At 36.2% G+C, this 23,206-nt stretch overlaps 9 protein-coding genes across 10 annotated transcripts; 4 read left to right on the forward strand and 5 right to left on the reverse strand.

Annotated features, from left to right (window-relative positions):
* Positions 1 to 1,869: 1,869 nt before the first annotated feature.
* On the reverse strand, positions 1,870 to 2,319 carry LOC18023725. The gene has a single exon (XM_006408367.2). The coding sequence runs from the start codon at positions 2,137 to 2,139 to the stop codon at positions 1,870 to 1,872; it is 270 nt and encodes an 89-aa protein (XP_006408430.1). The 5' UTR covers positions 2,140 to 2,319.
* On the forward strand, positions 2,241 to 5,253 carry LOC18023726 (O-fucosyltransferase 21). Its single transcript, XM_006408368.2, has 8 exons — positions 2,241 to 2,926; positions 3,072 to 3,139; positions 3,271 to 3,359; positions 3,462 to 3,627; positions 3,724 to 4,013; positions 4,102 to 4,306; positions 4,417 to 4,574; positions 4,665 to 5,253. The coding sequence occupies exons 1-8, from the start codon at positions 2,623 to 2,625 to the stop codon at positions 4,924 to 4,926; spliced, it is 1,542 nt and encodes a 513-aa protein (XP_006408431.1). The 5' UTR covers positions 2,241 to 2,622; the 3' UTR covers positions 4,927 to 5,253.
* Positions 5,254 to 5,918: 665 nt separating this feature from the next.
* Positions 5,919 to 6,780, reverse strand: LOC18023727. The gene is made up of 3 exons (XM_024159104.1): positions 6,693 to 6,780; positions 6,266 to 6,339; positions 5,919 to 6,071 (listed from the first exon to the last, which is right to left on the reverse strand). The coding sequence occupies exons 1-3, from the start codon at positions 6,778 to 6,780 to the stop codon at positions 5,919 to 5,921; spliced, it is 315 nt and encodes a 104-aa protein (XP_024014872.1).
* A 2,026-nt stretch (positions 6,781 to 8,806) lies between these two features.
* LOC18023728 (UDP-arabinopyranose mutase 1) lies at positions 8,807 to 10,968 on the reverse strand. The gene is made up of 4 exons (XM_006408370.2): positions 10,553 to 10,968; positions 9,674 to 9,924; positions 9,422 to 9,590; positions 8,807 to 9,330 (listed from the first exon to the last, which is right to left on the reverse strand). The coding sequence occupies exons 1-4, from the start codon at positions 10,892 to 10,894 to the stop codon at positions 9,019 to 9,021; spliced, it is 1,074 nt and encodes a 357-aa protein (XP_006408433.1). The 5' UTR covers positions 10,895 to 10,968; the 3' UTR covers positions 8,807 to 9,018.
* A 1,977-nt stretch (positions 10,969 to 12,945) lies between these two features.
* LOC18023729 (small acidic protein) lies at positions 12,946 to 14,632 on the forward strand. The gene is made up of 7 exons (XM_024159629.1): positions 12,946 to 13,221; positions 13,309 to 13,430; positions 13,538 to 13,590; positions 13,685 to 13,748; positions 13,849 to 13,891; positions 13,995 to 14,042; positions 14,158 to 14,632. Exons 1-7 carry the CDS (start codon positions 13,141 to 13,143, stop codon positions 14,440 to 14,442), a joined length of 696 nt encoding a protein of 231 aa, XP_024015397.1. The 5' UTR covers positions 12,946 to 13,140; the 3' UTR covers positions 14,443 to 14,632.
* A 485-nt stretch (positions 14,633 to 15,117) lies between these two features.
* Positions 15,118 to 17,417, forward strand: LOC18023730 (COBRA-like protein 1). 2 transcript variants are annotated; one of them, XM_006408372.2, is made up of 6 exons: positions 15,118 to 15,252; positions 15,627 to 15,706; positions 15,784 to 16,240; positions 16,348 to 16,504; positions 16,590 to 16,870; positions 16,960 to 17,417. In XM_006408372.2, the coding sequence occupies exons 1-6, from the start codon at positions 15,165 to 15,167 to the stop codon at positions 17,250 to 17,252; spliced, it is 1,356 nt and encodes a 451-aa protein (XP_006408435.1). In that variant the 5' UTR covers positions 15,118 to 15,164; the 3' UTR covers positions 17,253 to 17,417. The 2 variants fall into 2 exon arrangements, with proteins under 2 accessions (XP_006408435.1, XP_024015221.1); XM_024159453.1 differs by having other exon boundaries at positions 15,204 to 15,355.
* A 101-nt stretch (positions 17,418 to 17,518) lies between these two features.
* Positions 17,519 to 20,069, reverse strand: LOC18023731 (eukaryotic translation initiation factor 3 subunit M). The gene is made up of 10 exons (XM_006408373.2): positions 19,865 to 20,069; positions 19,484 to 19,613; positions 19,243 to 19,381; positions 18,939 to 19,151; positions 18,694 to 18,832; positions 18,437 to 18,587; positions 18,249 to 18,358; positions 18,086 to 18,183; positions 17,925 to 17,994; positions 17,519 to 17,849 (listed from the first exon to the last, which is right to left on the reverse strand). Exons 1-10 carry the CDS (start codon positions 19,955 to 19,957, stop codon positions 17,739 to 17,741), a joined length of 1,254 nt encoding a protein of 417 aa, XP_006408436.1. The 5' UTR covers positions 19,958 to 20,069; the 3' UTR covers positions 17,519 to 17,738.
* Positions 20,070 to 20,245: 176 nt separating this feature from the next.
* LOC18023732 (60S ribosomal protein L39-2) lies at positions 20,246 to 20,858 on the forward strand. The gene is made up of 3 exons (XM_006408374.2): positions 20,246 to 20,322; positions 20,406 to 20,509; positions 20,608 to 20,858. The coding sequence occupies exons 1-3, from the start codon at positions 20,320 to 20,322 to the stop codon at positions 20,654 to 20,656; spliced, it is 156 nt and encodes a 51-aa protein (XP_006408437.1). The 5' UTR covers positions 20,246 to 20,319; the 3' UTR covers positions 20,657 to 20,858.
* Positions 20,859 to 20,917: 59 nt separating this feature from the next.
* Positions 20,918 to 21,946, reverse strand: LOC18023733 (protein SPIRAL1-like 3). The gene is made up of 3 exons (XM_006408375.2): positions 21,760 to 21,946; positions 21,327 to 21,621; positions 20,918 to 21,214 (listed from the first exon to the last, which is right to left on the reverse strand). Exons 2-3 carry the CDS (start codon positions 21,594 to 21,596, stop codon positions 21,116 to 21,118), a joined length of 369 nt encoding a protein of 122 aa, XP_006408438.1. The 5' UTR covers positions 21,597 to 21,621; positions 21,760 to 21,946; the 3' UTR covers positions 20,918 to 21,115.
* Between the last annotated feature and the right edge of the window lie 1,260 nt (positions 21,947 to 23,206).

Raw genomic sequence — 23,206 nt, forward strand, 5'->3', positions numbered from 1 at the left:
GCATGTACTTATTTATTTTGTACCTTTACAATTGATGTGGATGTTATATTACGCTTTCAAAGGTGATTTGCCATGCGTATGAACTATGAAGTGTATATAACATTTATAGTGTGTTTTCTACATTTTCCAATTAGTTGACTATGTTATTTTACTATTGTATACATATTGCAAATACAAATTGTTGAATCAGATTATGAATCGAATATAGTAAAACAAATAAAACATCATAACTACATATGAGGAGACAACATCAATCTCGTTGGCGAGGGCCTTTCATATTGAAAGCCCCTATACCTCAAAGTCTCTAACCACAAACTAATCCATCATAAATTTGCTATCACTCACGAACATAACAAATCGTTGTCAGTCGACATGAATTTAAATTAAGAAGAAAATAAACAAACTAATGAATATATGTATATTTTGATTTATTTTCTTTTGGTGTTGTATCTTTCTAAACATAAACATTTAGTTTATCTGAGATTCTAATGGTTATACATTAACAATCTGTCAATCATATCGTTATAACTTTTTTTTGCAAATAAAAAAAGTCAATATTGTTATAACTTTATATATATATATATTGTTATAACTTATATACGCCATATAAAAATATCAGGGAAAAAAGTGTGTATATATATAATATATGTGCGCGCACACATGTGACATTTCTACAATTGTAACTTGGGATAATTGTACAATACAAACAAAGGAAGCAACTCCCCTGGTCACGGGTCTGTCTTTTATCTCTCTGTTTTGGTGAATTTTCTCAATTCTCATCATATTATCTATGTTTTACATTTAATATCTGTTTCTATATTATTATTTTTTGTCCACAATAGAAAGTCTGCTAAAACATCTATGTGTAGGTCACGTGAAGTTAAATTATTTGGGTTTTGATGAATCTTTATCAATATATATGCATGAATTGAAAGGATCAGGTAATTAGATGTATCTAATTATTGTCTTATTTAGTTTAGTATTTTCGGGAACAGCCGTTGTAAGAAAACAGTCAGATATCAAACTAAAAAATCGAAAATCAACTTGAATCGGAGAGACAAACATAAGTTAGAACAAAACTATTTTGGTTTAAGTGAATATTTTCCATGCAGTTTAGTTTATGTGTTTTTATTATAAATCAACTTGTAGGATTTACTACTACTTAATATTAATATGTATTTTCTAAAATTTCAAATGACAAAATCATTTTGATATTATTATATTTGGTCAAACAAACTTCAAAGGTTGGCACTTTTTAACAATTACTCCTGAGAAAAAAAAAAAACCAAAAAAGGATCATGTTTAGTTAAGAAATAGTTTATTTGACAGCTTACACGTACGTATCTCATATTCACATACAAAGTTCACGTAGTGTTGAATTTTTTTTATTTTTTTTCACGTAGTGTTGAATTACAGAGTTGAAACTTGAAAACTTGAAATTAGTATGACTGTATGACTGATAAAGAATATTAGCAATTCAAACAAAACATTGTTAGAACGTAAAGAAATATTGAGACTAAAACAAAACAAAAAAAATCATTTAGCAAAAAAAAAAAGAAAAAAGAAAATTTGAGACTATACACAAAATCGCCTACGTAAGTCCTAACTTTTTTTGTTTCCTGAGACATATACACACATGTCTCTAGACTCTCTACTATTATTACTTGAAACTTAATAGAAAAATAGCAAATCAATGAAGTATTTTATCGTTTATATATAAAATTTAATTAATTGAATTTGTACAATTTTGTTGGCAAAAAAAGAAACGAATCCGTTATCAAAATTTATTTTTTTCTTCTTCAGTAAATTATGATGAAGCTATATAACAATGGCTCCAACTGTCTAACACAGAAAAGGTTAACAAAACGGTCATAAAGAAAGCGAAAAAAAAAGACTACCGACAAAAAAAAGACAGTTCATTTGTTTTTTTGATCTTCTTATTGAGAAAGTGATTATCTTTTTCACATTCTTGTCCTGATCTTCTTCTTCTTCCCAATCTTTCTGACGAGCTTCGATAGAGTTTCCGGAATCTTTGGTGATCACCGACCGGATCTGGACGAAGAATCTCATCGACAAAATCAACAAGCATTCTCTCCACCAACTCAAAGCTTCCTCCTTTTCCAGTTTCGCTTTATACATTGCGGCTTACCTGGTTCCAAGGATCGCCATTGCACAGTTTCCTTGTAAATTGGAGAGTTAGCTTTCAAGTCCACATCGAGTTGAGATCTAATTCGATTTCTGGTTTCTGGGTTTTTGCTGGTTAGATTTTAATGGGTTGAGAGTTGTCGGTTCATAAACTCAGATTAAATCTTTGATATTCCTTTCAACTTTTTAATTGATTATCGTGTTAAGGCGAGATTTGTGGTTGACTTGAGTGAGAGTTTGGAATTTTTTGGAGAGTAATTAATGAGAATTCCCTGGTTTTGCGTGGAGATTACACCCAAATTTCTCTGGATGCTAAATTAGAATAATTATTGCAGGAGAGAGAGAAAGAGAGAGAGAGAGAGGGGGTTGAGTATTTCTATTGTGTTTTTCTGTGTAAATCTGAGGAAGACTCAAGTTGCCTAAAGGAGCTGATTAGTCTGCATCTACAGTTAAGCCTGGAATCTGTTTGATTTAGAAATGTGCAAAGCGGAGAAGTTTCTATACAACAGGAAACTGTGGGAGATGAAGGTTAAGTTTCTAGGAGATAGCAAGATAGAGAAGCTCAAGAACTCGTTGGTTTCCAGGTCCCGTATGAGCCTATGGATGATCCGAGCTATGACGATATTGTTGCTATGGAGTTGTTTTGTTCATCTGGTGGCTTTGGGAGAGATGTGGGGACCAAGATTGCTGAAAGGCTGGCCTTCTTGTTTCAATCACCATGATTTCCCAATGGCTGCAGAAATGTCTTCTCTTCCCATCAAAATCGCCCTCCCGCCTAAGAGTATGTTTCTTTCTGGTTATCTACCTTAGCTGCAACACTCTGTGAATGTTGTTTAGTCTATTCTACTTTTATCATCATACTGCTTGTTTTGGGGTTAAACGGAGCGGAATTTTCATACTTTCTTGTGCTCTTTTGTTCATCTCAGGGATATATCAGAACAATGGCTATCTTATGGTTTCTTGCAATGGAGGACTCAACCAAATGCGAGCAGCGGTAAAGATCAGAACTAATCCTTTTGTTTTGTTAAAGAATCCTTATCAATATCTCTTCACATTTCGCAAAGCTGTAATATATCTTCTTGTTGGTGTGACTTTTGGACTCTGTTTTTTTTTTTTTCAATTCAGATATGTGATATGGTCACAATTGCAAGATACATGAATGCCACACTTATTGTCCCGGAGCTTGACAAGACCTCGTTTTGGAATGATCCAAGGTATTATTGCCATCCATCTCACTTGGAGCTTCTTTTCTATTTCTTCTTCTTCTTGACTTATAACCTCTCTTAATGTTGTTGACCGGATTCTCGTGTGGGCAGTGAGTTCAAAGACATTTTCGATGTGGATCACTTCATAACTTCTTTAAGAGATGAGGTTCGTATACTCAAAGAGCTTCCTCCAAGGCTTAAGAGAAGGGTCAAGCTCGGGATGTACCACACCATGCCTCCTATCAGCTGGTCCAACATGTCCTACTACCAAGACCAGGTTATTTTCTCGGTTTGCACCAAGAATTCAAGAGAAATGTATCTGTCCTTGATTTGCTTAGAATGGTTTCTCATTGTACCTAATCTTTGGAAACAGATTCTTCCGCTGGTGAAGAAGCATAAGGTCTTACATCTGAACAAGACCGATACTCGACTTGCTAATAACGAACTGCCTGTTGAGATTCAGAAGCTGCGATGCCGAGCAAATTTCAACGGCCTTAGGTTTACTCCAAAGATTGAGGAGTTGGGTAGAAGAGTAGTCAAGATTCTGAGGGAGAAAGGTCCCTTTTTGGTTCTGCATCTCAGATACGAAATGGATATGTTGGCATTTTCTGGTTGCTCACATGGTTGCAACCGCTACGAAGAGGAAGAACTTACAAGAATGAGGTCTAGAAAATAACATTTCTTCTTTTTACACAAAAGCTTCGAACTTTGAATTTTCTGGTGTGATACTGATATTATTTTCGTTGCTTAGATATGCTTATCCGTGGTGGAAAGAGAAAGTAATAAACTCTGAGGTGAAGAGGAAAGAAGGTCTTTGCCCATTGACTCCAGAGGAAACAGCTCTTACACTATCCGCATTGGGTATTGACCGTAATGTTCAGATTTACATTGCTGCTGGAGAAATTTATGGTGGGAAAAGGCGGTTAAAGGCTTTAACAGACGTTTTTCCAAATGTGGTTAGTAGCAAAAAAAGCAAAGAGCCTATTGTCCACAAAGATTTCCAATTTTTGAATCTTTCTTTCACTTAATAGTCGGTTAACTGATAATCATTGAACAAACACACCAGGTCAGGAAAGAAACTCTACTCGATTCATCTGATTTGAGTTTTTGTCAGAACCATTCTTCTCAAATGGCTGCTCTTGATTACCTTATCTCGCTTGAAAGTGATATATTCGTGCCTACATATTATGGGAACATGGCGAAAGTCGTGGAAGGTCATCGCAGGTGAATCATTCACTGTTCTTTTTATATATTTAAATCTAAAAGATGTTTCTTTCATCAATGGCTAATAATGCACTTATAATCCCCATACAGGTTCTTGGGGTTCAAGAAGACGATCGAGCTAAACCGGAAGTTCTTGGTTAAGCTAATAGATGAATACTATGAAGGACTGTTGAGCTGGGAAGTGTTTTCAACCATGGTAAAGGCCTTTCACGCTACAAGAATGGGAGGTCCAAAGAAGCGACTTGTGATTCCGAACAAACCGAAAGAAGAAGACTATTTCTATGCGAATCCATATGAATGCCTTCAGCTATTACATGAGAATAATGGCAATTCACTAGACGAAACCAAATGATCTTATCCACCATTGTCGTCTTTGTCGATGGAGATATATATTAGGTTTCGCAGGGTGATGCAGGATATGGATGGATGATTATCAATCTTTGAAGATGGGGTTTTAAAACAGATTGTGAGAAGTTATTTAGAATTCTTTGGTATTTCAGAGATTTCTGAAGAGTTTCTTCCGTGGATGCTGCAGAAAGGTTGAAGCTTTCATTGTAAAGTTTGCAAATTTGTCCTCTGATACAATCATTCTCATCATCTATGGGCTTGCAGTTTTGGTAGCTAAAAATGGTAAAATTAAATTATGCAGTGTAAAAAAAAATTATGTTACTTATTATTATTATTATTTGACTAAATAAATAAATTTTTACTTCGATTTTCTTGCAAAGTTAGATTGCCACCACAAATATAAAGAAAATTATATCTAGTTATTACACAAAGGTCCTTGATTTCGAATTTGTTATCCTTTGGTCCCGAGACTTTTGTCGTCTTTCTTCTTCCTGTCTCACTCACACCAATCGCTTTCTCCTCAGAAACCAAGGCTAGCCGTTGGAAGATTGAAATACTGTATGAGCGACATTTCTGAGCAAGAAATACACAAAACCATAATTTCTCAGTTTCAAGATTGAATAAAAAAGCTAATGATTTTGGTTTCAGTGTTGTGAGGGAATCGGGATCGGAATTAACGGTTCACAAAATTCTCCACGATTCAGTTGATTTTTTTTCGGGCATTATTAAGAAAATTAAAGCTTGAGACATTTCATTGATGAACTCGTAGAGTCGTAGTCACTCATTATGCATATATGTAAATGAATATTACAATTTTCAAATACAGAAAGCCTAAAGTAAGATTAATACATTGTTTGAAGCAAAAAAAAAAAAGAGTAAAAAACAATTATTTTGTAAACACATTTATATATAGGCTGATGATTAACATTTCTTCTTACAAAATGAACTTCTAATTAAGTTTCTTCAACTAAACTAGCTACTTAATGACCATTGCCATCAATTATGGATTGGAGTCCGTTTCCTGCCTTTCATACGTGAAGGATAGTCGCTTCTCATTAGATTATCCATTTCTTTTATTGAATCTCTCGAGACCAAACCTTTTGCTGATCTTTTCTTTATCTTAGACTCGGTTGGTTTTAAACCTTTTAACTGCGACAAAATATACCAAAAAAGTTATTATAAATAAGGAAAAAATGCTAGTTATATGCTATTTTTTGGTTAAGTGATAATAATCATATGAATCTTCTTCACTAATGTATGTGTCTTTGATGTCTATATTTCACTATTAACATTCAGATTTATCTTTAGCGATTAATAAATGATTCAAATTTTAGTTTGTGTACCTTTCTTCCCAGCAAGAGATGCTCACTTCCGCTCACGAGAAGACCATAATCTTCATATTTTGATCCACCTACGTCTATGCTTCCACCTATATTCAAGTTCTCAAAGACAACATCAGCTTCTCATCTCATGTTTACACCGTTAAACGTTTAGACAACATACATGATACATATGACATTTGTTTCACCATCATCATGATAAGATACAACACACACGCACACCCACATATATATAACACATATATGTATAATTATAAAGACAGACCACAGATATACACATATAATACCGTATATGTACGTGCATTCATCAATATATATATATATGCACACGCAAAACACACAGGGGTGTGAATGTGTGTATATAAACATCACCATCTAACTCGAATTGATCAAATAAGAAAGACAGATAAAAATAGCTCAAAACACAAACCTTGAAGCACATGAGGAAGATTCATCATCACTGTGAAGAAGAGAAACCCTAGAACGAGTGTGGATAACTTCGTATTTGTGTTCTTCATCTCTTTTGTCTTTCAAAATAGAGTATTAGCGAAGTGATTAGGATTCAATTGATGTGAGTAAAGCTCATTTGTAAGGCTTGTATACTTATAAATGAAATCGGAAAAGTGAAAGCTAGGGTTTTCCGACAATTGCATAGGTAAGACAAAAAGGCACTTCTCTTCGGTACTAGTACGAGAAATATATAAATAAAATCTTTCCAGCATGCAACAGCATTTGGAAAATTAATCAGTCAAACAAATTTAGAAAAATAATTTTAAAAAAGGTTCCATTTTTTGCTCGCTATCTCTTACAAAATAAGTATCTGGTTTCGATACTTTAGTCATTGATCCTTTTTTTTGTTTGTAGTCTTATACGATTGTTACGATCAATCAGTTTAGATGATATTATTTCACCAGGGTAGAATATATAATACTACTTACAGTAGAAAGAAATAATATAATATATTCAAATGGTGTATCAAACATATATTTGTAATGAAAAAAAGAGCAGTTTTATACGAATGGAATTTTTTAAATTATTTAGAGGATTTAGTATTTTTAGATGGGAAAATCGAAAACAAAAAGAACTTAAAATAGACAATCAAGAAAGTCGGAACCGACATGAAGTATAAATCAAAAGACAGAGATTTTTCTTGAAGTAATCAAGGAGGCATGGCGAACTTTTCATGAGTTTAAGTGCCCTACCCTAAAGTAGCATTGGAATTTAAGTTAATAGTAAAATCTTTGGTTACTGACTTACTGCTTAGGGTTTTAAAATAAAGTATACTCTTTTATAGTTCCAAAGAACTTTTTTAACCATGGATTTGTTAAAAATGCTTAGTCTGTACTATACTACAATATCTCTAATTAATTTGTACCGCAAAGTATATGTTAATATATTTAGGTCGAATGTGATATATTCTTTTTGCGACACGAGGGCGGGTCCTCCGAATCAATCCTTGTGGCCTTGTTGTGTGGGTGTGGATACCTATAAAATAAGAAAATTTCTTTTCTCAATTTTTTTTTTGGTTTAACATGCTGATAATCTACGCCTCTTGATCCACCTAAATGCGTATATATATCATATAAAACAATCACTATCAAATATTAATCGTCCTTATGAACAAAAGGTCGAACCCTGAAGTGCCAAAGGAAGAATCATCAAGACGAGAAACGATAAAGCTATAATTCCACTTCTGATCATCTCTATATATAGTAATATAATCATCAATTATGGAGAGGAAGACCCAAAAGGGAAGAAGGTTGGTATTTCGTGCGGTTTTGAAATTGTAATGTGAGTGGATGGATCATGGATATATATGATATCCATGTTCTGGTGTTTGTATATATATCGTAATTCATGAAAAACGAGTCCAAAGTTGCTAACGACCTTCAATTTTATAAAACTCGACAAAATGTTAGTTTTTCCCTTTCAGCTCGGTTTTAATCAGTTAAACTGAAATTGTTTTTACATCATATCACATGTAATCACAAACCGGACATCTAGTAATATATACAAACTCTTTATCGACACAATATTTTCTCTAAAATAACTCAGATCCTATAGTGAACCCTTGGTATATATGTAGCTACTATCTAGTATAGTAAATTATAAACAAGAGAAACAATTAAAGTGAAAAGCGATAATTATTTTCCATGAGCTGCATCTATCTGTCCATGTTATGCTGACTAGACCAGATTATATTCTAATTGCCAATGATAAGTATAAAAACTGTACTTGTTCCAGTTGGAAACTCCATCAGTTAACCGGGAGAATATTTTTAAAGTGTCCACCAAACGAACAAAGAATAGTCAACTTTAAGGAGTTGACAAATATATAAAATGAAAAGTCTGGGTTTACCAAGACTTATGGTGTCTAGTGGGGCATTTAAAGGCTTATGAGGCCCATTACTGTAAGCGGATTTTTAGTTTGTTTTGACGCGCCTCGTAAACGCGTGGATATCACCGGCCCTAAATCATGGCAGATTTCTAATAGTTCCATCACCATCAATCGCTGCTACACATAAGGAAGAAGAAAATGGTAATAAAAATTAAAATAAGCTTTTAGAAGTAATTTATTAAAATAAGGCCCTAGGCCAATGTTTCCCAATCCATAACATAGACAAGGCCATGTGAAGAATCACCGGAAAATGGGAAAAAACAAAAATAAAAACAAAACGGGGAAGGAAGAAGATAGATGGATGACTGGTTGAGCTAATAACCAAAACTGCGGTCGGTGGTGGTTTTTTATGGTGCTGCTCAAGCTTTAGTGGCTGGGTTAAGCTCATCCCAAGCCTCAATCCAAGTGACCATAGCATCTGCAAGCTTGTCAAAGTAAGGATCAATGGGGCTTAGCTTCTCCTTAACCATCTTGGATAGCTCAATGTAGCATTGTTGAACTGTCACAGCTTCTTTCGAGAGCTTCGCGCTCTGGAAGAAAGGAATGATGTCCTCCTGCCAGAAGATTCCCTTGTACTCCTTCTTCAGGTTCACAAATGGGTTGCTTGCTTTGCTGTGGTAAATGTAGGGCAGACCCGTCTTCACTCCCAATCCCAAATGGTCACAGATCACCTATAGAGAACAGACCCATTAGATACCGGTAAGTATTCCAATAACAGTCCAAACCCGTTAAAAATAAGGAGCGGAATGTGAATATACGTACCTTGACACACCATCCAGCCCACATATCGTCGTAGCGACCAATAGGCTGACCATCCCCCATGAGACCAAAGTACATAGCCGGGCCAATGAGCTCACGGTCAAAAGCCAAGTTCATGCCACACATTGGGAAAAGTGTTCCCTTTGGGATGGTCAAGACAGCATCCACATACCTTATACCAATTAAAGGCATTGTTAGCTAATGAAGACCCGGAAACACAGAAAAAATTGTAGAATGAAAATGTTAAAGTAGTACCTTGTGTTCCTTTCCTTAGGCTTCACGAGTTGGGTCGGGGCATCGTAATCAGGAATGTTGAGCCAGAGACCATGGGACACAGCAGTGGAAACACCCTCACGGAGACTGAAAGGGTATCCACGGACGAAATCAGCACCTTCACGGTATGGATCGTACAAGGTGTTGAAGAAAAATGGCGACGATGGGCAGAGAAGGTTCTTGATGTGTTGCTCAAGAGCGTTCACAGCTTTTCCAGATGGATCCTTGGCAACCTATAACACATGACAAACGACAAAAAGAATATATAAATAAATTAAGAAGGGTTATTCAAATACAGCTAAAACCAACACCACGTTACACGTGATTAAACCAACAATTATGAAAGCAACATCAGTGCTACAATCATGGCGTAACTGCAAACTCAATTCTTGGATAAGCCCCACAAATCCTTAAAGAGGGGTGTTAAAGTTTGAAATTTTATTTGCGTTGTGATAACCAAAAAAAAAATGTGTGCAGGACAATGACATGCAAGAATCTTCTGTTATGACAGAAATAAAAACTGGTCCAACAACAATGGAACATAAGCTGATAAGAGATCATGACTGGTAACAATCAATGCCGACGAAAATAAGACTATAAAACTGCAATTCTGAAAAACAGATCGACAACCATCAAAAGCACAAGAATGTATAGATCTAGGTCAAAACAGTGTCTTCCTTCAGTTGACCTAGACAATTATTATTCGAATTTCAATTTTAAATTTTTGAGGTATGTATGTAAAATCTACCGACACTATCACCAGATCCCGCATAGACCACAAAACAATCCTTAACAAACACATAAGAACAGATCTATAATCAGAATTGGAAAAATCGGGGCCCAAAAATTGTGGAAACTTACGAAGCAATCGTCGTCAATTGTGAAGATGTACTTCTTCTTGGAGACCATGTAGCCGAAGCAGCGACAAGCAGAGTCCTTGAAGGAAATGCAGGAAGCTTTGGGACCGAGGATTCGGTTGATGTCGTTCCTGTTGTAGAGCTCGTAATCGAACCCTTCAGGCACAGCAATCGTCTTCGACGGATCTCCGTCCTGGACGATGATCAGATGGTAAGGCTGGAGGAAAGGCCTCCACATCTCGAGGAAATCGAGGTTTCGGATCGTCGGAATCACAATATCGAGCTCGTCCTTCAACAATGGAGTTGGGTTCATCGGAACCCCAACGGTGTTCGCCGGCTCAACCATGATTGATCGATTTTACGCAGAGAAGGAGAGAAGAGAGAAGAGAGAAGAGAGATTTGAGATCGGCGTTTGAAACTGAGATGGACTCGAAGACCGTCGCTCTTATTTTATAACAGATCCGGCACGTGCGAGGGATTTTCGTGACGTGTGTGAGGTTTGACACGTGGTCGATAAAGACTTGTTCAACAGGTCAAAGAGAACTTTACCCTTGTTATGGTGAGAAAGTGAAGACTTTTCTATTTTGTCTCTTGATGTGCGTTTTCTATGGGGAGGCAAATCTTTTAATTCGGAGTTGCAATTTCTATTTGTCTTATTGCTTTATCAATCACATTACTTAATTAAGAAATTGCCGATTAAATAGATATGCTTATCATCTCGTTTTCAAGATACCCAATCTCAAAAAAAAATTTAAAAAATATGAATCTCTTTTTTTTACAGATACTTGTGAAGATACGAACCTTTTGCAAAGCATTATCAATTATCATTTAATTAATTAATTAATTTATCATATATACGTATAAACTTAAAGATATAAACATATATATATTCTTTTTAAATTAATCTGCTCTTATTATAGCTTTCTAGTTTTGATTTTTTTGTCACAGATTTACTTACAGTTAACAACTTTTGGCAACTCTTTTGATTAATAACACAAAGTTTCAAAATAATTGTATTTCTAGAATTTCAATGATAAACAGTTAATTTCTTGCCAAAAAACAAAAGATTTTTGGATTTGATGATGTATTGGGTTATTTTGTTATTTACGATAAGAACATATTTTATTTTTGTTATGTTATAAACAAGTCTTAATTTGAAAAGCTGAAAATATTATTAGGTCCAGCTATCGTTCTAAAGGAGATATTATAGCAAAATATTTAATTCATTTCGGTTTGTAACTGTTTCTTACGTGATTTAGTTACATTGACATAAATGTATATCTAGTGTGGTGTGTGCGTTTTTAACAAACCACAAAAAAAGTCATGCGTGCGAATTAAAAGATGGTAGATCTAAAAACCGAACAATAATTAATACTTTTTGACCGGAGTGTAACATCAATAAATGTGATAAATTATGATGCAATTAGGCTTCTTTACACGAAATAGTAATTTAAAACTGTATTCTACTTTACGATGGAACGAAGGAATATTCGCATGTGGGAAGCAGGAAGCTATATACATCTTAAATTATTTTTAGTTTTGACATTCCTTTTGGGATTTTAGCCGAAGCTGGTATATAATATTTGAAGTACATTGATAATACAAATACACACGGATAGTACTGTTCACTAACATTTTATATAATATGTTCGATGCATGTTATAGAATTAAAATTAGAGCTTTTAACGGGATACAATATTGTTTTTAACATCTAATAACCATTGAATGTCATTGTAACTTGTTCTATACGTCGTGGGACGCTCGTCGAATGCACGTTGCCTATGATCACTGCATGCATATCTAATTTTTTGTTTAAATTACATAAAACAATGAACATGAACTTACAATCATTACACTCAGCACTTCTCTACACATCCAGTTTTGCCAGCGCGGTTAGCTACTGTGTTTATCACACTTTAACTAATTTTTTTGTTTAAAAGTAACATTTCAACTGGGAACAAAAAATAGACAAGTCATCTATACAAACGGAGTCAATTCGATTCAATCAAGCCTAATAGTATTTACATATTCGAAAAGGTTAAACTTTAAAACCAAAATGAAGTTTATCTTTTTCTCTAACCTAAGGTAAACGAAATAGATAAATACAAAGATCAAAGATGTATAAAATGTTTCACTTCAAACAATTGAAACTTTAACAATTTTGGGATTTTTTTTTTTTTTTTTTTTGGTCGTAACAATTTTGGGAAGTTATTAGATAACTATTGACTTAAAGAAGAAAAAAAAACCAATAAAATATAACACATGTTGCTGTTATTGATGGGCTTCAGATTTTATAGTTTGGCCCAATGTGAATACATATTCCATTGTTGCTCGCTCCAAAATGGTTCATAGTTTAAAAACCAAAATTTTTAAAATAAATAAAAAAGCCCAAGAAACCCTAATGGCTTCTCCTTCTTTCCTGCGCTCGCCGTTCCTGTCTTCTTCTTACTGATTAGAATCATTTGCTCTGGTTTCCTCGGATCTTATCTCACAACTCATACTTTTACAGAAATCCGACAAGTTCTTTATACAGTTACGGTTCATTTGCTCGCGTGCTTCCGGATTCTGAATTTGGCGGCGAAGAAGAAAGAGATGGGCTCACGGCAGGGACCACCGAAGCATCAGAACAAATTCGCCTGGGTACCTAAAGCCGGCGTGAAGATCAACGAAACCGTATACGATTTTCTCTGCTAGTTCAATGAAAATTTAGTGAATAATGTAGCTAGAAGCTTGATTTTGTCAGAAATTTCTGGTTTTTAGGAAGTCGGCGGGAGATTCAGACCACTTTCGGAGATTACCGGAGTTTGCCATCGCTGTCGCGAGCAGATCGCTTGGAAACGCCGCTACGGCAAATACAAAACACTTACCGAACCCACCAAATGGTATGATCCTGTTCGCTGCTGAAAGCTGAATTAACTGCTGGAACTGATTGAATCGAACAAATGGATAAAATTTTAAAGAAACAATTTTTTTTTGTATTGGGGTGCAGTCAGAAGTGTACGAAGCGTAATGTTCGTCAAGCATATCATAAGTTATGCACTGGTTAGCGTTCTGTCTCTCTGCTTAGTTAAGAAAAATGGTAATAGTATTGTGTTTTAGAGTTAAGTAACGTGTTATCTTATGAAACTGATTACAGGTTGTGCCAAGGAGCAAAAAATGTGTGCAAAGTGTTGTTCTCGTGCTGATCAAATTATCGGAAGGTAGTTTAATGCTGAAGAAAGTCTTTCTTTTGCTTCTGCTAAGTGCTTTTGGTAGCTAAGGTTTTAAGCTAATGTAGAGGTAATTGTTCGTTACTCGCAGAGATATTTACGAGGTAGAGGCTGAACAGAAGATGCTTGATGAGGTTAGTCTATCGATTATTTATGCTTGTGCGTTGTAATATCTCATTTACTGCTTAAAAAAAAGCTTCTTGGGGTTTCAACTAAAACTTTGTTAATCTGTTGCAGACTATCAAGAATGCTAGGGAAAGGGATCGAAGGACGCTTTTACGTGCTGTAAGCTTTTGTAGTTATTAACCATATTTAACTGTCTATGTTTCCAAACAAGTAGAATGATATCTTACTTTGGAGAGTATGCGAGGTCTTAAATCTGTGTATTTGCTTGACACAGATGAACAAAGATAACCAACCGAAAAATTCAGATGAAGCCGCGACAAGGAGCGATAGCAGCAAGGTTGGTGATGTGTTTCCCTCAACATCCCTTGAAGAATATGCAAACAAGTCAGGAAGAGTTAGCGGGATCGTTGGTCATGGTAGTGTGCCTGGTCATGGCCATGTTGCTGATGATGATGATGATGATGATGATGATGATGATGCTAGTGAACCTGAATCAGATGAGGATCACAGCGGTGATGATGAACATGATGCACATGAGTCATCCCAACAGGAGAAGTAGACTCATTTCGGTTGTACTTCTGTCAATTTTTGATAGTATTGTGAGATTTTGCCAAAAACTGATTTATGCTTGTTTTTCACAAACTTTACTACTTATGTCACCTTACAAATGCAAGACCAAGACCAGCGACAGATATTATGTAGCAAACAGTTATGGAATGTATATGTTGGGCTGGGCTTAACGGGCCTAGTAGTTGTTACCTATGGGCTCAATTTAATACCAACGTGTGTCATATGGGATGTTTAGAGATTCTCAAAAAGTCCTTGGATTACTAAACAATAAAGAAATTTGAACAGTAACTAATTAATAAATGTGAATAAGAAGAATGTTTGAAATTGGTGGAAATGAAATGTCAGTCTAAGTGGCATAAAAGCTTGTGCATTAAGTCAAATTATTACATTTGGCACGAAACATAAGCATTTCTTCCCCCAGTAAAGCAGCCTTCTTTTGGCTTTTTCATTAATCTCTGCAAAACCTTCAAAAGCTGGATTTCTCCATTCTCAATGAGCAATTATGAGTCTTTTAAAACTCAATTATAATTCAAAGGTTAATTACAAAGACTTCGAAGCTAATTGGTCATTTCTTGTTTCTAATTACATGGTTGTTAATCAAGTTGACTTATCTCCAAAGCTTTTTTGGCCTAAGTCTATATTACATAGAGCTTCTTCATTCTTGTGTTGTCACTTGTCAAACTTAAAGAATCTCTTTCTCTAAAGAAAAAAATGGGTTTTCTGTGTTCTTCTTCAATCTTCTTTAAGTTCGGAATTTCTATTATCTTTCTAGTTTCTTTCACTGGTTATACTCCTGCAGGTAAGCCGAAAATATCCTCTCTTTGTTGAAGAGCTTTTCATTCTCGTTTTTACTCTCTAGGGTTTTATCTCATCTCTGAGCCTGAGAGCAACATTCGTTCTGGGTTAAGTTTACTCTAAACTTTTTAATTATTTTTTGAAATTGCAAGGAGCCTGTGTTTATTTGAGTTTGATAAGTTTGGAATTACTAGAGCTTTTGAGTTTGAAAGCGAGCCATTGAATAGTTTTCGTCAGGGTTTGAGGGAATCTCAGAGAGAAAATATTTTTGGAATTTCAGCTCTGTTATAGAAACTAAAAAGAGAATCTTTAAAGCAAGAAAACAAAAAGCTTTTATGATTGTGTGCTCATGATGTTGCTTTTTTTGGATTGTTTCAGAAGCTTATGATCCTTTGGACCCAACTGGCAACATTACTATCAAATGGGATATCATAACATGGACCGGAGATGGCTATGTGGTAACGTATACATTAGCTTTCAGTCTTGGGGGACATCTTGAATCTTGATTGTGTTTCTAACTCTTTCGATATTTCAGGCGACTGTAACGCTGTACAATTTCCAGCAATATCGACACATTCAAGCTCCAGGGTGGACACTTGGATGGTCATGGGCAAAGAGAGAGGTTATCTGGGGAATGAATGGAGGCCAAACCACAGAACAAGGAGACTGTTCAAAATTCAAAGGAAACATTCCTCACTGCTGCAAAAAAACACCTTCTGTTGTTGACCTTTTGCCTGGAACGCCTTACAATCAGCAGATTGCTAACTGTTGCAGAGGAGGTGTGATAAACTCGTGGGCTCAAGATCCTGCAACCGCTGTTTCTGCTTTCCAGCTCACTGTTGGACAAGCTGGAACCACTAATAAAACGGTCAGGGTACCCAAGAATTTCACTCTCAAGGCTCCTGGACCGGGCTATACTTGTGGCCCTGGGAAGATTGTTAAACCGACTAGATTCATCGCTACTGACAAACGAAGAGCTACACAAGCATTTAGTAAGTTAATACTCTGCTGTTATGGAAATCTACCAAAGTTTTCACCTTTTTAAGTTAAAACTGACGCTGAATGAACATTTGGTCTTTGTTTCTTTCTGGTGTGACAGTGACTTGGAATGTAACTTGCACGTACTCGCAGTTCTTAGCTCAGAAGACACCTACTTGTTGTGTCTCGCTTTCATCGTTCTATAACAGCACAATAGTTCCCTGTCCAACTTGCTCCTGTGGATGCCGAAACACTTCTCAGCCAGGGAACTGTGTAGAGTAAGTTCTTTACCATAGGCCTCGCATTACCTGATAAAAAAATCTGTTTCGGTTAATCTTGGTGTGCTTTTTCTTTATAACACAGCCCAAAAGGTCCACGGATAGCTTCGGTTGTTCCAAATTCCGGGAAAAACGCTTATATACCGCCTCTAGTCCAATGTACAGATCATATGTGCCCAGTGAGAATCCACTGGCATGTGAAAGTTAACTACAAAGCCTACTGGAGAGTTAAAGTTACCATCACAAATTTCAACTACAACATGAACTATTCGCAGTGGAATCTGGTCGTGCAGCATCCGAATTTCGATAATCTCACTCAGACTTTTAGCTTCAATTACAAACCCTTGACTCCTTATGCTTCCATAAGTAAGTAACCATCCATCATCTCAAAAACTTGCAATTTCTTGTGTCCATAGAAAGGAACAATCTTGATGTGTTTTTTGATTTATATATAGATGATACTGGGATTCTCTGGGGAATAAAGTTCTACAATGATCTGTTGATGCAAGCTGGACCGTATGGTAATGTACAATCTGAGTTACTTTTCCAGAAAGAAGCATCAGCTTTCACATTTGAGAAAGGTTGGGCATTTCCAAGAAGAATCTATTTCAATGGAGATAACTGTGTCATGCCTCCTCCTGATTCTTACCCTTGGCTGCCCAACACCGGTTCACACAAACCAATCGGATCTCGGCTCGTGGCATTAATCTCGATGTTACTGACTGTGTTCTTACATGGAAACATGTAAGAATCATTAATTTGTAGAATAGAGCGTCTTCTGCAGTTCTTGATCTGATGAAAACCCATCAGAGATAATATTTGTGTCTCCTCTCGTCTGTAACTCTTCTTGTAAAACACTAATGTGATCTTAGAATGTTCAGTAGATCCAGTTGATAACGGCTGGTTTGTTCTTTGCTTCCAAATTTTTAAAAAAGTTTGAAAAAAATATAGTTGTTTTTCGGACTAACTTTTAAAACCACTCGCGTGACCTGCGACTAAAGGAGGCAAATAGAGTGTATTCTCAAAATAAGAATCGTTATTAAGCGAAAAATAATGTATAGCAAAAGTCTCCGCATTGTTTCAGGGACAAAAAAGGATTCAACGATTAAAAAACTCTGCCAGCAAATACAAAGAGAAGAAAGCTTTTAAGAAGACAAAAGATCTTTAACGTCGGTTATAGCTTTGAGAGCTTTTCTGGAGATGAAAATGGTTTTTCTTCTATCTTGATAGCTTTTCAACGAACACTCAATCCTTGAATTGCTGCAGCAGATGATGATGATGCCTGAGAACCCTCCTCCGTTACCTTGTTCGCTTCAATTGTACTTATGATGTTTGCAATGTTATCCTACACAAAACACGAAAAGAAAAATCAGATTCAGGAAATGTTTTGTGTGAAAATGAAGTGAAGTTTTGTATTTACCCGCCATGTCGCAAGCTTTGTTCGAAGTGACTGCCATTGCTTTGACCCGAATTCGCGCTCCGAACAGCGGCTGAAAGACATGAATCATACCATCATATTATGAACATTACATACACATGTATATAAGAAGTGCAGCGTTTCTATAGATGTGTAGGACTTGCCTGACAATTACAACTTGGTTCATCTGATCCATCTTACAATCAATCAATTTCGCAGTAATTGCCTTCACAATCCATAACTCCACCTCCTCTTCGTTTACCTGCAACCACAGAGCAAAATAAGCAACTAAAAGAGTTACCATATTTCATGTATTGTGAGTTTTACCTGTAGAGTGTCTTTGATTAAGGTATAAGGTATTTTGCCAGATTCATCCGATGCCAAGTCCACTAGTGACAACAATCTCATCTTCGTTACACAATCTTCATCGACAAGTCCTAGGGAACACAATGAAGGATTATTAGTCAGGAGATCATGTTTAAGTACTAGCAGTAAACGGATTAACGCTTTAGTACCATAGCTTTCCAGAAATCCCGAATTTGCATTTTTAAATTCCATGAAGGCATTCAGTCTCTGAGTAAGAAAGATCTTCAGTAGCTGGTAAACCGGTTCATATTTAGTATCCTTCTCCAATTGTGCTACGGCGGGCAAGTCCAGTAAATCACACTGCAATTATGGAAAAATCATCGATGGAAATCCCAACAATACTATAGAACAAGAAAGATGAATCTTACACAGCTAAATCACATTATCCTTTTATGAATCATGATACCTGGAAGATACTTGAAGCCTTAACAAATTCGGTAACTGCACGTACAGCCACCTCCTTAGCTTCATCCAGGACCTGAGCATCATCATTGGAGAAAGTCGCTAGGTACTTCGTCAAGAACTTGAGGGATTCTTTCACCAAGCTGGAATATCGATAGAAAGAAGCATGAGGCTATCGTTACACCTAAAAGGAAACAAAAGAAGAAAACCAGGTAGAAAATGACTGATGAGCAGGATTATAATCAGTACCTTTTGTTTTCTCTCAGCACATTAGCAATGGCGAGGAAGAGTTCCCTCTGATCTTTAGAGTCAATATTCCACTCTTTCAAGAAGTTATCGATCTTCTTAAAAGAAGGAACAATGTACTCAATAACCTTCCCGTCAACAGCCAGTGTTAGAGCTTTCATGTATACTTGGAAACGAGCATACGGGTGGTCCAGAAGGTTGTAGAGATTGAAGAGGCTTTACAGAGACAAAAAAAAAAAAAAAAAAAAATTGAGAAGAATGTAATCTATTAATAAAGCATTAACATATAAGCTGTAAAGAATCATACATCTTCAAACGAAGTGAAGCTTTGTCATTCGGTTGTTGAACAACCTTAGAAGATATCACTTTCACCATTTCAAGGACATCCTCCAGGTTATTCGCATTCTTGACAAGGCTGCAAATGATGGTGTAGGTACACTCAAGATCTGCATCAAAGATACAAACAACATCAACCTACTGATAAATGAATATTCGAGAGAGACGAGGAACATACAAAAAAACGGGCATTGTGTAATAGTGACACAAACCTTTCTCAGGTATCTTGGAAGATACCAATTCAGCTGAAGTTACCATTAACGAAGCTAATTCCAACCATTTTCCTGCTACTATTGACTCCTCAGCCTCCCTACATAGCCTGGTAATTTCTGGCTCTGCAGCCTAAGCAAAGAACACACAAGTTCCAAATTTTAAAAACGCTAGCTGATGAAGTAGCTCAATTACAAACTACTCTAGTCCAAATTAATCAAATTGCAGCAAAGCAAAGGTAAATCAAACTGGGTCTATCACTCATTCATCTCCAATCGGATCTTCGAAACGACATGACGTATAGCAGATAAAATATCCCATCCCCAAAAAGCGAAAAGTTCTAAATTTCCCTCAATACATTCACAAAGAAGGTGTGGTGGTACCTCGGGACCAGCATCAGCCCAGGCGAGCTGGGAAGTGGATCGGACAACAGCGAGAAACGGATCTTCTTCGGAAGTGGGAACAATCGTCGTCATAGCTTAGCTCTGCTCTCTTCTCGGCGGCGCTGAAGAACGAAAACTCGAAATTAGAACTTGTTTCAGCAACCGAGCAGAGAGACGAGACAGGAGAAAAGAAAGAAACCCTAATCCACAATTTATCTTTTCCGGTTAAGTAAACCGAAATCGGATCGGGTTCACAAAAATGAGCGGTTTAAGCATCGGATGGCTAATTAACCATAAGAAAATCCGACGGTCTAGATTAAGCTTTGATTCACAACCCTTATAAAAACCATTCTCTTCCTCAGTTAAATAATCAAATCGGAGTCAGGGTTTAAGAGCCGTCGTGTTCCGTCGGATCGACACCGTTGCCACCTCAAGTTCGCCGATCGAGAGTCAAGATGGTAAATATTAACTTGTCACACTCCCCTGCGTATTTGTCTTTTATCTTTTCTTCGCCTGATTAATTTCACGATATCTGATATAGCCTTCGCACAAGACGTTCATGATCAAGAAGAAGCTTGCGAAGAAGATGAGACAGAACAGACCAATCCCTAATTGGATCCGTCTCCGCACCGATAACAAGATCAGGTTCCTCGTCTACTTAGATTTTCTTCTAAGGTTTTTGTTTGTTTGTCATCGTTCAATACTGAATTCCAATTGATTCTTCTTCATATTACAATTTACAGGTACAATGCTAAGCGTAGGCATTGGCGCCGTACAAAGCTAGGGTTCTAGATCATCCGAGTTCGATGCCATGACACCGATTCGTTCGAGTTTCCTTAGCTAATTTTACCTTATTTTCCGAAGAGTGGTTTTAGACCTAAAAGTTTTAGTTTTTCTTTTCCGAATGGGTTTTGACGTTTTGTTGTCACGAATATGCGTTTTGAAAGTTCAATCCTTTCTCTTACAGTCTGTTATTGAATTGACTCGGCTTCTAGTTTTTGATGAAACATATTCCAGAAAATTTAGATTTTGAAAATGCACTGATTCAATGTCTTAGCTTGAAAACTATTCGGTTGTTTCTCGCTTGTAACTCTTGAGAAAAAGAATTGTCTGAAATTTTCTACAAGCACACAAGAACAGATCAAATCCAAACATTGCCCTCGATGACAATGAAGCACACCAGGTTCGTTCATGGAGGGATTTAAGCCACACATTTTAATGAATTTACAAAATCTGAATTATCAGGAAACTTCATTTCTTGCCAGATTCAGCAGCATTTGGTCCTCCAAAGAGATAACCAAGAGAAGATCCTCCACCAGGAGCAGCATGAACCTTAGTAGATGGCCTGTCCTGTCCTCATTTATCATCCAACCAACAAATACCATTTTGGATTTTATCAGTATCAAATCAAAAGATTGTTTTTTTATCCTAATCTGAAAACTAGTAAAAATGTCTTCTTTACCGTGAGAAAGTTTCCACAGTTTTGGCCTTCTGATCTGAAGTAATTATTAGGGCTTCCTCTAACACCGGCAGGTACCTTCTTATTATCAGTGACGGTGGTCGTCGTGGTCGTAATCGGTCTCCCTCCTGTTCCGTCGGTGGTAGTTGTGGTGGTTGTCGTGGTTGTGGTCCCCAATGTGGCGGCGGCGGCAGAAGGAGACTCGCCGGAACCAAAGAGATAACCGAGGGAGCTTTGATTTACACCATTGTTCACTCCTCTTGCTTTACCCATCTTTAATTCTTCCGGCAAGAAAGATCTGAAATTTGAAAATGATTCCAAGTTTGTTTTAATCAGATCGGGTACTTATTTGAGCACAAGATCCAGATAGGATTATTCTTGAGTCATTAAATACACGTAATCATAAGACAGACAGATCAAAAGGATTGATTTTTACCTCTTTGTACTATCTTCTTCTTCTTCTACGATTGGCCGCAAATCAAGGAAGGGAACCAGCTGGAAAAAGATATGCACTGAGAGAGGTGAAACAACAAAGAGAACAATTAAATCCAAAAAAAAAAAAGTATTCCATAATGATCTTTATGGACCTTATTTGGGCCTTTACTTAATGAAGCCACAGTTCTCTTTGTTATTACTACTATTGTTAGCGTTTTCTATATATATCAAGGACTTATGAAAGTTTGATCTATGGACTATGTCATCATTTATCAAAGCTCACTTAGTAGGCTTCGACATATAATATTAAAACCGTGAAACTTGTGTAAATTATTATCTTAAGCTGTGGAATTTTAACAGATTACGAAATTTTGTTTTCAACTTGGTTGTGAGCTTCGAAGAAATGTAAGGATCACACTTATCAAACATTCCGCCGCTCAGCTACCTAACGGATTTATTTTATAAAAAAAAAACAAAAATCCGAAATATTTGTAGATAAATCATCAATAGCGTTAAAAATCGATGTCTAAAACATGAAGAAGACAATTTCTAAAAAAAAAAGAAAAAAGTAGAAGCATTTTCTTTTGGAAAATTCTGACAGAAAATAAGAAACTAACCCATTTGTGTGAACCCATGACTTCGAGGATCATCATCATCAGGATATGCACGATCATCAGCATCAGCAGCATCCTACGGACGAGATTTCCTCGTTGACTTCTTTAAAGATTTCAAGTGCATGATGTTGAAAGATTGCAATGACGACATGTGAAAATAAACTTTTGAATATCTCTTTTACTTTTCATTTTGCGCCCATTCTCCTTTTTAACGTACACAAAATCTTTTCTGAGCGACCTTCAAATATTAATTATTCGAAAGTAAATGAACTCGTGGATAGTATGGTTCTCCAAGGGGGAAAAAATGATTCCTATATCTTTTAGAGCTTGAGCCATACCGCTTTTCTTTTTGGCTCAGAAGTATGTTCAATGCGTAATGAACAAACAAAAAAGAGTTTTTATCTGTAAGTTGCACAATGAACTATTTAACATGGGTCGCACCGAGTAATAATTATATACAAAAAGGGGACCAAACATTATACATTTATAAAAAAATTAAAATTACATTCAAAGTTTAATTAATTACGTAATATATATACACATAACACACTGATCGCACTAACAATTTTTTTTTTTGCCAAACGGGTACTAACCATAATTATCATCGAAGTGCGATACAGAATGATCTGCAAACATTGTATGGAACATATATGATAACATTGAAATGAGCTCATTTTATATATTAGGAGAGGATAAAATATAGGAAAAATTAAATTGGATGCCCGCATCGTTGTGGTCTAGTGGTAGGGAAGGGTTGTGTGGGGTGTTACACCACTTCACCCAGGTTAACAAAAACACAATTATGTGGGAAGTTTGGATTTGAGCCAAATGCCA

This window comes from Eutrema salsugineum, unplaced genomic scaffold (genome assembly GCF_000478725.1).
Source record: "Eutrema salsugineum unplaced genomic scaffold, Eutsalg1_0 scaffold_13, whole genome shotgun sequence".
Classification (NCBI taxonomy): Eukaryota; Viridiplantae; Streptophyta; class Magnoliopsida; order Brassicales; family Brassicaceae; genus Eutrema; species Eutrema salsugineum.

Excerpts from the sequence above, each read along its gene's own strand:
- LOC18023725 (XM_006408367.2), bottom strand. The coding sequence starts at position 2,139 with ATGTATAAAGCGAAACTGGAAAAGGAGGAAGCTTTGAGTTGGTGGAGA.
- LOC18023726 (XM_006408368.2), top strand. The coding sequence starts at position 2,623 with ATGTGCAAAGCGGAGAAGTTTCTATACAACAGGAAACTGTGGGAGATG. Across the intron at positions 3,140-3,270 it reads TCAACCAAATGCGAGCAGCG|ATATGTGATATGGTCACAAT; the intron begins GTAAAGATCAGA and ends TTTTCAATTCAG. Across the intron at positions 4,307-4,416 it reads CAGACGTTTTTCCAAATGTG|GTCAGGAAAGAAACTCTACT; the intron begins GTTAGTAGCAAA and ends CAAACACACCAG.
- LOC18023727 (XM_024159104.1), bottom strand. The coding sequence starts at position 6,780 with ATGAAGAACACAAATACGAAGTTATCCACACTCGTTCTAGGGTTTCTC. Across the intron at positions 6,340-6,692 it reads TCTTCCTCATGTGCTTCAAG|ACGTAGGTGGATCAAAATAT; the intron begins GTTTGTGTTTTG and ends GTGGAAGCATAG. Across the intron at positions 6,072-6,265 it reads ATCTCTTGCTGGGAAGAAAG|TTAAAAGGTTTAAAACCAAC; the intron begins GTACACAAACTA and ends ATTTTGTCGCAG.
- LOC18023728 (XM_006408370.2), bottom strand. The coding sequence starts at position 10,894 with ATGGTTGAGCCGGCGAACACCGTTGGGGTTCCGATGAACCCAACTCCA. Across the intron at positions 9,925-10,552 it reads CAATTGACGACGATTGCTTC|GTTGCCAAGGATCCATCTGG; the intron begins GTAAGTTTCCAC and ends CATGTGTTATAG. Across the intron at positions 9,591-9,673 it reads CCTAAGGAAAGGAACACAAG|GTATGTGGATGCTGTCTTGA; the intron begins GTACTACTTTAA and ends AATTGGTATAAG.
- LOC18023729 (XM_024159629.1), top strand. The coding sequence starts at position 13,141 with ATGGGCTCACGGCAGGGACCACCGAAGCATCAGAACAAATTCGCCTGG. Across the intron at positions 13,222-13,308 it reads GCGTGAAGATCAACGAAACC|GAAGTCGGCGGGAGATTCAG; the intron begins GTATACGATTTT and ends TCTGGTTTTTAG. Across the intron at positions 13,431-13,537 it reads CTTACCGAACCCACCAAATG|TCAGAAGTGTACGAAGCGTA; the intron begins GTATGATCCTGT and ends ATTGGGGTGCAG.
- LOC18023730 (XM_006408372.2), top strand. The coding sequence starts at position 15,165 with ATGGGTTTTCTGTGTTCTTCTTCAATCTTCTTTAAGTTCGGAATTTCT. Across the intron at positions 15,253-15,626 it reads CACTGGTTATACTCCTGCAG|AAGCTTATGATCCTTTGGAC; the intron begins GTAAGCCGAAAA and ends GGATTGTTTCAG. Across the intron at positions 16,505-16,589 it reads CAGCCAGGGAACTGTGTAGA|CCCAAAAGGTCCACGGATAG; the intron begins GTAAGTTCTTTA and ends TTTATAACACAG.
- LOC18023731 (XM_006408373.2), bottom strand. The coding sequence starts at position 19,957 with ATGACGACGATTGTTCCCACTTCCGAAGAAGATCCGTTTCTCGCTGTT. Across the intron at positions 18,359-18,436 it reads GGGATTTCTGGAAAGCTATG|GACTTGTCGATGAAGATTGT; the intron begins GTACTAAAGCGT and ends TGTGTTCCCTAG. Across the intron at positions 18,184-18,248 it reads TAATCAAAGACACTCTACAG|GTAAACGAAGAGGAGGTGGA; the intron begins GTAAAACTCACA and ends CTGTGGTTGCAG.
- LOC18023732 (XM_006408374.2), top strand. Across the intron at positions 20,510-20,607 it reads CGCACCGATAACAAGATCAG|GTACAATGCTAAGCGTAGGC; the intron begins GTTCCTCGTCTA and ends TACAATTTACAG.
- LOC18023733 (XM_006408375.2), bottom strand. The coding sequence starts at position 21,596 with ATGGGTAAAGCAAGAGGAGTGAACAATGGTGTAAATCAAAGCTCCCTC. Across the intron at positions 21,215-21,326 it reads ACTGTGGAAACTTTCTCACG|GACAGGCCATCTACTAAGGT; the intron begins GTAAAGAAGACA and ends AAATGAGGACAG.